Genomic DNA, 13,688 nt, shown 5'->3' with positions numbered 1-13,688 from the left:
ATTGGAACAGGTTGTTTTGGTGATGATTAAGACTCATTCATGGAACCTTGTACCATGAGTGAGTGGATTTATAACTGAAGGGAAATGGACAGTGTTCACATCGTCTTGTTTATTGATAACAATTGAGGACCAAAGCAGAGTCATTGGAAACATAACTACACAGGAATGTTTATATTACAGTATAGTACTGTAAGGTTCGGTACTTTTGCAGCTGAGGAAACCTTCTGTTCCAGGAAACACGCTTTGGGCTTCTATTATTGTTCAGATAAGAAGTTTCCCCTAAATAAAGCATGATTTCAAATTTTCAGTGTCCTAAGTATTTATGAATATCATTGTCCCTAAGTATTTCTGAATATATATGCTGATAAGTGTTTTCATTTTTACCGAGTGCTTAGCACTCACTGTTTATGTATGAAAAACAGCCTTTGTGGCAGAATGTATAATCTACATGTAGTAGCGGCATTTTATAAACGACTAACAACAGAACATGTTGAAGAAGATGATGTGAGGAATAGCTGTCAACCTTTATGTATATACATATATAAACACTTGCCCTTTTTTTCCTCTTGTTTTGATCATCAGTGTAGTTCTGTGATGGTTACAGAGCCTGAAGGACTGTTCTCTTTTTTGTGTTGCACAAGGCTTGGGACGTGTGTGTGTGTGTGTGTGTCTGTATATGTCTGTATACATGTATGTGTGTGTGTAATGAGAGACAGAGAGGGAGACGTTTCGGTCTGTTTTCCTTAAAAAAAAAAAAAAAAAAAAAAAAGAAAAAGATTTTTGAAAAATGGATGTGTTCAATATTTTGTTTTTTTATTTTTTGTTTTTGTTTTGAATATAAATGTTATAGTATAATTGTATGTTTCTTATATATAGAATAATGTCCATATACTTTCTTTTGGATATTATGAAGATGTTGAGTCACTTAAGAATGCATTTAATATGGTTTCGGTTTATTCTTGTGTGTATATTCTTAAAAAAATAAAAAAAAAAAAAAAAAAGAAAAAGAAAGAAAGGAAAAAAAAGTAATAATCAGAAATGTTTCCATTGCTTATTTATTATGGTTTTGCTTTTAAAAGTTTTTATTGACTGGTGTGTGTTTCTTCATTGTTTTATGGATAAGAAAGATCTTCACAGAAGTTTTATAGACAGGTGTGTGTTTTCTATTTGTTTTGGTAACTGTTTTTGTTAATGAGAAAGATCTCCATAGATGTTTTACTGATAGTTGTGTGTTTTCTTATTGTTTTTATTGATGAGAAAGATCTCCACAGAAGTCTTATTGACAAGCGTGTGTTTGCTCACTGTTTTTTTTTTTAATGAGAAAGATCTCCACAGAAGTTTCATTGACAGATGTGTGTTTTCTCACTGTTTTTATCAATGAGAAAGATCTCCACAGATCATACTCACATTGTCTGTTGTTACATACTCATTTTGTTTTATTTAATTTAATTTAATTTATTTATTTATTTTATTTTATTTTATTTTTTTCTCAAGGCCTGACTAAGCACGTTGGGTTACGCTGCTGGTCAGGCATCTGCTTGGCAGATGTGGTGTAGCGTATATGGATTTGTCCGAACGCAGTGACGCCTCCTTGAGCTACTGATACTGATACATACTCCTGTGCTTGAGGATTGTTCACAAGATCTGTGCCACATCCATCAGAATCAAAGGCTGTGGCTGCCATTGTTTCTTTCGACATTGATTTTATTCCAGGGTTGATAGTGAGATATGATAATGCACAAAAGATGTGTGGACAGTGTCATCTTCAGGATATCAGTATGTCTCTTCTCTTTTGTTTTTTCTCCAGACGATGAAGGGATCAACGTTGAGGTGCCCTCCTAAGCAGCGAGGGGCGTTCTCCTTGTGGCCAAACGACCGACACGTGAGTTATAGTGAGGACGTCTTCTGTCACTTCGCCCGTCTGCTGACGCACATGGAAAACACCGGCAACCACAGGCATTTGGACTCTTGTGTTCCGCATCATTTTTTTTTATGCAGTTTTGATTTTTATTTATTTGATTGAGTGTTGCTGTTTTTCTATGCTTCTATGCATCCCCCCCCCACCCCCCCTGTATTTGACCTATTGTTTTTTATGCAGTTTTTTTAATTTTCTTTTTTTTACTCATTTGATCTAGTGATTTTTTTACATTTTTATTTACCAGTTTTAATTAATGTGTATTTTTATTCAAATTTATTTATTTGTTTATTGATGATTTGGCTTTTTGTTCTGAAGAAGCAGTCAGGGTGCTGGATGTAGAGTTCAGTATTTTGGGTCACATTGTGAACTTTACTTAATAAATGAACGAACAAATCAAATGTATGATTAATCATGGAACTAAATAATACTCCATTGAGTAGAGGTGTGAAGGAAAGAGAGAGAAAAAAAAAGACTGTTGTGGACCAATGGCAGATATCTGCAGAAAAAAAAACAATTACAACAATCCCCAAAGCCAACAATTTTAAATTATCAAGTCCTGTTTTAGTTGATCATTAGGTAGTTGTGAAAACTACTGCATGAAATAAATGACGACTTTCAAAGATGGGATCGGAGGTGTTGTCGACGTGTGTTCAGGTTGTTTGGTTTCAATATTTTCAATTGTCTCATTTCACGGATCTTAGATTTCTCAGATCTTGAATTCATTTATTTCATTTTGCAAATGTTGTTGGATGAAAATGTTCAAAGGATGCAACTCGCTAAAATCAAATTGACCACACGCACAACTTGGGTGCTTGCAGGATTGTCTTGAAGTGGTCTTGCTGTTCAGTCTCGCAGTGAAAGACGCAAAGCAGTGATGGGATGTCACCGTGTACAAAACCCACGCACAATCAGACATTGCATGGTGACTTCTCCGCTCTCTTTCCGCTGCTGATTTCCACACAAGGTGCTTGTGGGAATATGATTATGAAATGTGGGGTGTTGGAGGAGAGAGGATTGTGGATGGAGGAAAGGGGTGGGGTGTGGGGGGCAACAGGCTGAGTGATAAGAGATGAGACAGCAGGTGAATTAACTCACTCAGTACGGCCAGTCCTCTCTTCTCCTCTACACAGACCCCTCAGATGTCCAGTGGGTGTCTGAATGGCCCAACCTTTAGCTTCCGTCGTCAGAATTGTGGTATTTTTGTCAACATTCACCTCTTCAGTATAAGAGCCTTCCGCTTGCAATATTTTGATGATGGTAATTGGGGTGAAACGCTGTTAACGTCATCTCTTTCGCCGTTTGTATGCAGAGAGTTAACACTGGGCAAAAATACCAGTTCTGGGTAAGGGAGGTAAGCGTGGACAGATTTGTTGGCAGAAGCTGGAGTTGTGTACCTGTAATGCCTGCGGTTCCCCCAGCATGCAAGGTCAGGGCACTGAGCATGTATGGGGTTTCCTGATCTGGCGGAATCTGATGTGGTGATCATGGGTCTGTTGGATGTTCTGCCATTCCTCACACAACAGTGCTGCCGTGGTCTGCCCGTGAGTGGCCTGTCAGCAGCATTTGCCTGCTTTCTGTTTGGTTTCCCCTTTACTTTTTTTTTTTTTTTAAGGGAGGAGGATTGTTTTAAGGCATTGTGGTGTACAGGTGAAATGGTTTGTTGAAGTGTCTAGGTGATATGCATCTATTTGTTCACATGTCTGTGTTGGTTTTTTTAAAAATAACATTCCATTTTGTACTTGTGTTATTTATATCTAACATTCATTTTTTCTGCAAGTCAGCAGGAATTTGCAATAATGCTTCATGAAGCTTGCAGATTCTTTCGAAACTCACATGAGTCGTTCCAGCAATATGTACTTAATTAGAAACAAGTTTGTATTAATGTTAATCTGGTTGAATGTTAGTGTTACACATTTGTGTGGTTAAAAGTGGTCCTGGTTGGATGCTTGAACATGTTTGATGTATTTGCATGTTTTATACTGATGATGGATTGCCCCAAACTGGGTGAGTGTGGTCATAACAGGTTTGTTTTTTCAGGGAATATTCTGTGATGATTACTGATTGTGTGAAGGTTCCTCAAAGAGTGCCTCCACTATGATGTTTTCTTCCATCAGCAGTGTGATCAGTGGTGAAGGGATGATGTTTTTTTGTATGTTTGTGTTTTAGTTTTTTTAACATTGTTGGAATGGAGGGTTGTTAACTCATTCACTGCCATCAGCGACTTAAGTTGACTGGACAGTCATTACCACAGGCGACTTTAGTTGACATCGAGGAGTCACGTTCCAAGGGACTGTTTTTCACATTGTAACAAAGCTTAACAGCTGCAGCCAACTTTCCTGTGCAGCAGGAAATCGACTAACATTCCCCCCTTGAGGGAATTTGATGCCAACAAGTCCACTGTGTTGTGTGACAAGAACTGAATCATGTGACTGAGAGCAGTGAGTGCTAAAATATTTGGTGCTGGGGAGAGCTTTTCACACAGAAACTTGGTGGCAAAAGAGTTAATCAGCAGAGAAGAGAATTTCACATCGTTTCAGTGTGTTAGGATGGTATGGCAGCAATATGATGATCTACACAATCTTATATTGTTGTCTTTTTCATCACAGAATTTGTTTGTTTGTATAGGTGCATGTTCTATGGTTTGTCATTCTGTTCAGTAGTGTGATTTTCCGTGACAACAGTAGCAGAAAACAGTGAACTGTGGTTTTTCGTAGAAACCAAAATGTTTTAGCCATTTTACAGAGACCAGATTGATGTACTTGGTGTGGAGACACGTCAGCTGACAGGTTTCTGTGGAAGAGGGGAAGTCGGGGAAGACTTGGCAAGAGTCAGAGTGGGACTCTCTGCTCACAGATTTTCTTCTGGTCACAGCCTTGCCTGGACGGCCGGTTCATATGCAAAACCAAAGACAGGCTGTCAAGGCCTGATCAGTGTGAAGGTCAGGCATCCGCTCCTTTTTAAAAATTTCTTTCTTACGGCAGATGTTGTGTAGCGTATATGGATCTGCCTGCAAGCTCTGACACCTCTTTGAAACTGAAGCAAAGTGGAATTCATTCTTTACCCACAACACAATTGTTTGTTTCATCAGAAGACGTCGGTGGTGTCTGTCAGTTTCAGTTTCAAGGTGGTGTCAAAGAGTGGGGACTGATCCAGAAACACCACACCACATCTGCATTAAAAGAAAAGAAGGAAAAAAAAAAAAGCAGATGCCTAACCAATGCATAAATCCGACACACCGGACAGGTTTTAACTCACTCAGTACAGCCAGTCCTCTCTTCTCCTCTACATAGACCCCTCGGATGTCCAGTGGGTGTCTGAATGACCCAACCTTTAGCTTCTGTCATCAGAATTGTGGTATTCTTTGTCAACATTCACCTCTTCAGTATAAGAGCCTTCCGCTTGCAATATTTTGATGGTGGTAATTGGGGTGAGACGCTGTTAACATCATCTCTTTCACCGTTCGTATGGAGAGAGTTAAGCTAAAAGTTTGTAAGTGTGTGTGAAGTAGCTATACTGTGGAACTCCATGGATCCAGATCCAAGTCTCACTGTTAACTCTTTCATTCCTGTTTTTCTATGAACCATTACTTCCCCTTGTTCCCAGATTCCTATGTATGTTCCCTTCATCCCTGGGTTAAGAGAAGAGAAAGAAAGTACAAAGCTACAAAACAGGGTACTTATTTTAGAGACTTATGGCAACGCTGCTTATTACAGTGCACAAAGATTGTCATATACTGTTGTGTACAGAATTGATGTGAGAAGTTGTCTGTTACCCTGTTGACACTGAAGGGTGACATCTCTGGTGACACTTGGGTGTAAAACAGGGGAGTTTGGGGTCAAACACAACACATACAAATATGTACCACATGCATGGCAGTGTTTTGTTTAATGTAGGTTGAGTATAACCAAGGCCTTGTTGTTACTGGATCTTTCATGTTATTTAGATGAGATTCAAATATGGAAACTGAGTATGGCTGGGCTTTGAGAAAGTGGAGCCTGCAATACATTACACAGCCCAGATTAATGTGACGGAGCCCACTACAGCCCAGATTAATGTGACGGAGCCCACTACAGCCCAGACTACTGTGACAGAGCCCACGATGTGGCCAAGGATGAAGGCTTCGTACAGCTGAAGGCTGATGACTGGAGACACCCCACCTGCTCTGTTGGTTACCGTTTTGTTTTTGAACATGCTGATACTTTTATTTTGCCATTCTCATCTTTTCTGTTCTTTGAAACAGTTCAATCTCGTGGAGAAAGATTAAAGCTAGGTGGAAAGGTAAAATGTTCATTCTGTTTGTGACCTTCGGTTTGAACCTGGTCTGAAGGTTGGTGTTCCGTTGTTCCATGTTGACCTTTGACCTTCCCTGCTCAGCAACTCATAGTTTGAGCACATGAACGCACAATGAATGATGTTGTTTATGAGTATATTATTGGCCTGTGGTTGTGTCTGTTTAGTCAGTCTGATTTGATTTAGTGAATGTTGAGTGGCCTGTGGATGAATAAGGTAAGATAAGAATAACTTTATTATCTCCAACTGGAGAAATTTGGTCAGGTGCATTATCACAACATAGACAAGTAAACAACATGGGGACCATAACTGTAAAAGCCAACAACAGCCCCAACAAATATTACGAAGATACAAATGTAAAAAAATATCACATACATTGTTTCATACATAGATCCACACACTGCAGGTAATAACTAGTATTCTTAATGTAAAAACAGAAAGAATTAAGAAACATTATTTGAATATAATTATAAACATAGCCTACTATACTGCACATTGATTATAATAGACAGATAAGACAAGAATAAAGATGAATTGCGGAAAACCACAACCAGATATTCAGCACACACCCGCACCCCCCCCCCCCCCCCCACCCCACACACGCGGATAACTTGATTAAACAAGAGTAATAAACATGTGTTCTCAAATAAAAGCATTTCACATATTCGCTTTTAAAAACATTGCAATTAATTATTACATCGTAATTGTTTGACTTCCCACAGTGACGGGCGCAATAGCCGAGTGGTTAAAGCGTTGGACTGTCAATCTGAGGGTCCCGGGTTCGAATCACGGTGATGGCGCCTGGTGGGTAAAGGGTGGAGATTTTTACGATCTCCCAAGTCAACATATGTGCAGACCTGCTAGTGCCTGAACCCCCTTCGTGTGTATATGCAAGCAGAAGATCAAATACGCACGTTAAAGATCCTGTAATCCATGTCAGCGTTCGGTGGGTTATGGAAACAAGAACACACCCCGGAAAACGGAGTATGGCTGCCTACATGGCGGGGTAAAAACGGTCATACACGTAAAGCCCACTCGTGTGCATACGAGTGAACGCAGAAGAAGAAGAAGACTTCCCACAGCACTGCACACACTTGTTCTTGGTGTTTGGTACTTTCTGTGTTAGTTTTGTTGTTCTTTTTGTTTCATATTTTCATCACGTTATTTAGCATTTGCTTCACATTTCCCATCATGAAATGGGGGTATTTGTGCCTTTTTTTGAAGGGAAGGGTTTATATGTTGAGCCAGTGTAAGTGGCTTGGGAAATGATTGGCTTGAATTTGGGATGTACCATCATAGTGTTTTGTATTTTGCTGAATGGAATTGTATGCAAGTTTTTGTTTTTCTACGCCTTAATGTGACTTAAAAAAAAAAAAATCCTGTTACTCAGAATTCTATAAAAGTGGAATTTGGCAACGTAATTCTGTGAATTTTGGGATGGGAGTGGGTGGGGGGGGATAGATTACTCATTAGTGTAAAGCCATTTTGGACAATACTGTTTCATTTTTTCCAAAGATTTTTTTTTTTCTCTTTTCTTTCATGTATATTTCAGTGTTATTAACTGCTATATATGTGTCCCTTGAACAGCAAACTTTGAGGCTTCATTGGTAAAGGTTCAAAGGTTGAAAGTTTAAACCCCAAGTGTCTGGACTAAAATGTGGCCTTTTCACTGCTTGTAGCTGCCTCTGTGTGTGTGTGTGTGTGTGTGTGTGTGTGTGTGTGTGTGTGTGTGCTGTCATTTCATTGTCCTGGATTGGTTATTCTGATCAGCAGCATCGTGCGAGGTGTTTTCCGATGTCTACTTTAAGGATAATCATGTTGCTCCACAAGGCAAGGTAATTGTTTTTCCCTGCTAAAGTGATGAGCAAAGAGGATGCTCAGCAGAAGTGCTTAGCTGGTTTATCTGCTTGAGTAAAGTGTACAGTGTTGAAGGAATCTGTGATCAGGTGTGTTGAACCAAGAGGTGGTTAAAAGGAAAACATGCAGTTTTAAATATCTCACACTTTGTGACTTGTGCTAACGTTTTCCTTTTGTTGAAGATGTTTCTGTCTTTCTGTTTGTTAGATGTTCTGCTGATGTACTTAACACTTTTTTTTGTTAATGAGTTTCATATTTGGTGATGTTTGTGACTTTCTTGGATGGAGAAGGATAGGTCAAATTTTTATGAAACCAGTGTTCCAGGTGGTGTATGTTGGGAAGGGTTTGCAGTGGTTTGGGTTTGGAACAGCTGAGCAGCAAGCATTCCCAGTGAAGTTGTGAAAATAGATTGTTGAAATGTAGATTTTGCCCACGGATCCAGCGAGTGCAGCAGCCGTATGGTTAGAACATTGGATATTCAACCTCAGGGCCCTGGGTTCGATTCCACTAACAGTGCTTGGTGGGTTAAGGGTGGAGGTGTTTTTTTTTTATTTTTTTATTTTTTTAATAAATCACTTTCATATGAATACACAAGCAAGTGATCAAATATGCATGTTTAAAGATCCTGTAATCCATGACTGCATTTTGTGGATTATGGAAACACAGACAAGTTAGCATGTCACGTGCTCTTTCAGGATGGTCATATGTGATGCTGTCATGCAATGTCCACGTAGATGGATCATTGACATAGAGATCTGGCTGGGATGGACTTAGTATCCATGCAATGTCCACGTAGATGGATCATTGACATAGAGATCTGGCTGGGATGGACTTAGTATCCATGCAATGTCCACGTAGATGGATCATTGACATAGAGATCTGGCAGGGATGGACTTAGTATCCATGCAATGTCCATGTAGATGGATCATTGACATAGAGATCTGGCTGGGATGGACTTAGTATCCATGCAGTGTCCATGTAGATGGATCATTGACATAGAGATCTGGCTGGGATGGACAGTATATGTGTACATGTGGTTGGATGGATGGTGTTCGTTCTTTTTTTTGTCTATGTCTTAACGCATTAAAAAAAAAAATCATATTTTAATATTTAATTTTTCAGTCATATTTTAAATTTAATTTTTTAAAGAAATATGGTCACAAACAGTCAGGTTACTGGTGAAAGTGAAATGGAATCCAGTGGTGAACAGTGTTGGGGAGAGAGGCGTGCTTTTTGTCTTGTTCTTGCTAGTCTGACTTCCAGACTGGGCATTATTCTGCATTGGAATGGTGTGTTGGATTTGTGTACTTTGTTGTTGTTGTTGTTGCTGCAGATGGTGTGTATCCACTTTTGTTTGCGTTTGTCTGGTTTACATAAATATCAGTTTGGTTTGTGTGTTTACACATCTTGGTGTGCTTCAGTTTGCGTTTTGTTTTGTGAGTATTTGGTACATTTGGGTGTATTTTTTTTTCTGACATGCTTTTGGTGTGTGTGTTATGTCTTGGTACCTCTCTGTCCAGCACACAGTCTTGCCTTATTCTGATTTTACATTTTCATATTCTTCATATTTATAATAAAAAATTAAAAAAGAGAAATATTTTGAAATGTAACTCCCTTTTTTTAAATTTTTTTATTTATAATATATATAAAATTAATTCAGATTGACTGCTGTAGTCATCTGTGTGTATAACTTTGTCTTTCAACAACAACAACAAAATTGTAATACTACGTCTGATAAGTACTTTGTTAATAAATTACGACATTTGCAGTATTGTTCTAAAAATGTGTCCAAGGTCTTGGAGATAGTATGCAGCATCATGTTGTTTTTTGTTGCGTATTGATAAAATAAGAAAAAAAAGTTGTACAAGTAATCAGCCTCAGCCAGTCTGGAAGTAAAAATCTCACAGGGGAATCTCGCATTTTTTTTTCAAAGGCCTCAGAACAAGGTAATGAATAACTTAATGGCAATTTCTGCCAAATGTTTGTCTTTCGGTTAATACCCCCTCCCCCCCCCCCCCCAAAAAAAAAAAAAAAAAAAAAAAAAAAGTAGAAGAGAAATGGACTGAAAATGTTTAAGCCATGCTTAAGCCATGACTTCGAGTTATGATTTAAAATAATAATGATAATAATAATAAATAAAATTCATGATTTTTATGGTGGGCTTAAAGGGTATCGGGTTTCATGTGGGATCTGAGCCTGCAGTATTTTTATCCCAATATTTGAGAATGGTTTGCAAGATTGTCCTGCTAATTCCTTTGTGGACTGGTGTAAAGCAACAGTAGCAATAATTTTGGATGAGTATTACAAACCTTTGACTGGGAACTTTCTCTTGCATATTCAAGTGTATTTGAAGCGGTGACTGTCAATATTTAGGGAATATATCTACTGAATGTATTTTGAGTTGGTGTTTGATTTTGATTTTTGCAGTTGCAATTAAATCAGGGTATATGCATTTGTTTTATGTGATTTATTTTCCTATTGAAATGTTAAGTGTGCTTATTTTTGTCCAACAGTGTGCATTGCTCAGATTTTATTCCATTCAGTTGGTTGAAACTTTCTGAAAATCAAACCTTTTTTAATTCAGTCATTTAAAAACAAAAACAAAAACACAACATTACAGAGAAATTGGGGAAAGAGTGGGGTTGTGTGATTCAGATTGATTTGAGCAAGTGTTTCCATTGTGTGTTTTGAGTGAGTTTGTTCTGAGTGGAAAAAAAAAAAGACTAATACATGGCTTGGTCTACATAATGTATATTCCCCAGAGTCTAAGTGATAAAAGGTCACAACAATTTTACTTCAGAATTATTCACGTTTTGGGAGACATTGATCTGAGTCCATGAATATGAAGAGAAAAAAAAAAAAAGAAAAAAAAGAAGAATATTAATTTTCCTTGATTCAGCAGGAAAGTGGTTGGTTATTAACAATGCAGAAACTTTGCACAGATTCATTGATTTATTTACATAGTTCGTCTTCTTCAGCATTCCCAGGCCGTGCTCAGATGGTTTTTACATGTTTAAAGATATATATATATATAAAAAAAAAAATCCACAATGATAAACAGACAGTGAGTTTTGTATGGCTTGACTTAAAAAGGAAAATTCCAGTACAGTTTTAGTCAGTGTGTGTGTGTGTGTGTGTGTGTGTGTGTGTGTGTGTGCTCCTGCACACTGTGTTAAAACTCCTTGCTTATCTATGCATGTTTGGGAGGGGAATGTCCCTGTGCCAACCATTTGGTGTAGCAGCCTTTTCCACTCCAGGCTAACACACAGCTGTGATGAATCGCCAAACTGATTAATTAGTAAGACTTGGCAGAAACATGATTGATTAGTAAGACTTGACAGAAATATTAATTAGTAAGACTTGGCAGAAACATGATTGATTAGTAAGACTTGACAGAAATATTAATTAGTAAGACTTGGCAGAAACATCAGACAGAAGGTGATTATTTTTTTCAAGTTCTTGTCACATTTATATATACAGATGATGTTGGTTTTTTTGTTGTTTTTTCAACGTTAAAAATCAAAGTTCCTGTCACAGTGATATATACAGATGATGTTGGGTTTTTTGTTTTGTTTTTTTCAACGTTAAAAATCAAAGTTCTTGTTACAACGATAAAGGAACAAGAGGTTGTGCATGGTTTAACAAACAACATCAACAACAACAAAAATCGCCACCACAATTTGACTGTGTGTGTGTGTGTGTGTGTGTACCTGCTGCACACTGTGTCGAAATTCCTCACTCATCTATGCATGTTTGGGAAGGTTACAATTCACTCACGGCTGGATTCAGTCTCCGCCGTGTGCGCAGTGAATCTCCATACATATCATATCATTTGAAGGGTGCGGGTGTGTGGAGGGGATGAGGTGGGGTGGGGTTGGTGGGGGGACACAGCACAGGGCCAGATGCCTTCTGTGATAACCAGGGTCACCCAGACAGCCGTCAGCCGTGGACTGAATGCAATCAGACCATCTCTTCACCCTGCGCCAGTGCAGACATTGTCAGTGTCCTGTAGGGAGGCTGTAATCAAATGAAAAGTATATCGTGGTATTGTTATTCCGAACACTGTTTTTATTATTATTATTCTTATGCCAATATTAAACGTTTTCTCACCTACCAGGATTTTGTGGCAGTGTTTTGAGCGTGGGTGTTTGGGAAGGTGTGAGAGTGGCAGAGTAAAATAAGGGAGAGCGTGTGTTCATGAACGCACACACATACACAAACATGTAAGATTTTGCGTGTATGACCGTTTTGTTTATTTACCAAGTTGGCAGCCATACCCCGTTTTCCAGCGTGTGCTTGCTGGGTATGTTCGTTTCCATAAAGCTGACATGGATTACAGGATCTTTAACGTGCGTATACACCAGAAGGGAATGGGATACGAGCAGGTCTGCACACATGTTGATCTGGTATATCTGAAAAATCTCCACCTCTAACCACCAGATGCGCCGGGGATCGAACTCGGGGGAAACTCGTACGATGATCCATCTTTGGTGCCAGATGGTGCTCCAAGTTGATTGGCTCTCCGAAACAGCGAGCAGCAAAGGCGGCGATCGAGAGAGGCAGAACGTCAGTGCGAAACAGCACACTTCTTTTTTTCGACTTTTAAAATTTTGTTTTTGAATTGTGCATGCGATGGCCCTTTATTGTATATAGTTTGGTTGTAGCAATGGAGGCAATCTACTGAAGAAATGGAGGACAACACGTGTTTGCTGCTTTTGTCTGTGTCGATCGCCTATTTGGCATTGCTCACGATTTCGAGTAAAAGTTTGATGCGCATTCGCAAGATCCAAGATGGCCGCGGAATTCTCCAGCGCTCTGTTATGAACGATACACTTAACACTCACAAGCAAAACCTCAACACTTTAACATCACTGTGTGCTATCATGCATCCACTGCCGGGCGACAATTGAAATCCATCCCATAAGTAATAAAAGCGCGAAAAACAGAAAATGACTCGGAATGAAATAGGGAAAAGATCTGACGGGATTACCCGAAGATCCTAATCAGGAATCTGTGGTGGCAAATAATCTGATCTGTCATTGATCTGTAAAGTGAAAACAACACCTATTGCGAAACTTCCCCCCACCTCTCTCTCTCTCTCCTTTTTTCTTCCTCAGGTTTTTTTTTCCCCGGGCAAATCCAACTGCATGCGATAGATTCTGAATGACCCGGAAATGTAGACAGAGGAATTTTACAATGTTGCTTAAAAATGGTTAAAAACGTGCACTGTGTTAGTATGTATAAGTATGTACGGACACACACACACACACACACACACACACACACAGACAAACACACACACACACACACACACACACACAGACAAACACACACACACACACACACACACAGAAAAAAAGAGCGAGCGAGCAAGCGTGAAAAAAAAAGACAGAGAGACTGACTCGCAGACAGACAGATTGATTTTCAGATAGACAAACGGGCAGACAGACAGACAGATACTGTTTTACATAGATTGATTTTCAGACAGACGGGCAGACAGACGGAGACTGATTTACAGGTAGATGGACGGAGAGGCAGACAGAGATTGATTTACATACAGACACAGATTGATTTACAGATATACGGGCAGATGGACAAATCTGACAGACAGACTGATTTTCAG

General features: G+C 39.0%; 1 protein-coding gene across 4 annotated transcripts in view; it reads left to right on the top strand.

The window, feature by feature from the left end:
• LOC143298324 (tyrosine-protein phosphatase 10D-like) overlaps positions 1 to 12,179 on the top strand; it is a 120,351-nt gene extending 108,172 nt beyond the window's left edge. For all 4 annotated transcript variants that reach the window (XM_076611167.1, XM_076611166.1, XM_076611165.1 and 1 more), the window contains one exon: positions 1,808 to 12,179. In XM_076611167.1, coding sequence (XP_076467282.1) covers positions 1,808 to 1,842 — 35 coding nt within the window. In that variant the 3' untranslated portion in view covers positions 1,843 to 12,179. The remainder of the gene's footprint in view (positions 1 to 1,807) is intronic.
• Positions 12,180 to 13,688: the final 1,509 nt, after the last annotated feature.

The sequence above is a fragment of the Babylonia areolata genome, chromosome 23 (assembly GCF_041734735.1).
Source record: "Babylonia areolata isolate BAREFJ2019XMU chromosome 23, ASM4173473v1, whole genome shotgun sequence".
Lineage (NCBI taxonomy): Eukaryota > Metazoa > Mollusca > Gastropoda > Neogastropoda > Buccinidae > Babylonia > Babylonia areolata.
This window is presented reverse-complemented; position numbering and strand designations above follow the sequence as displayed.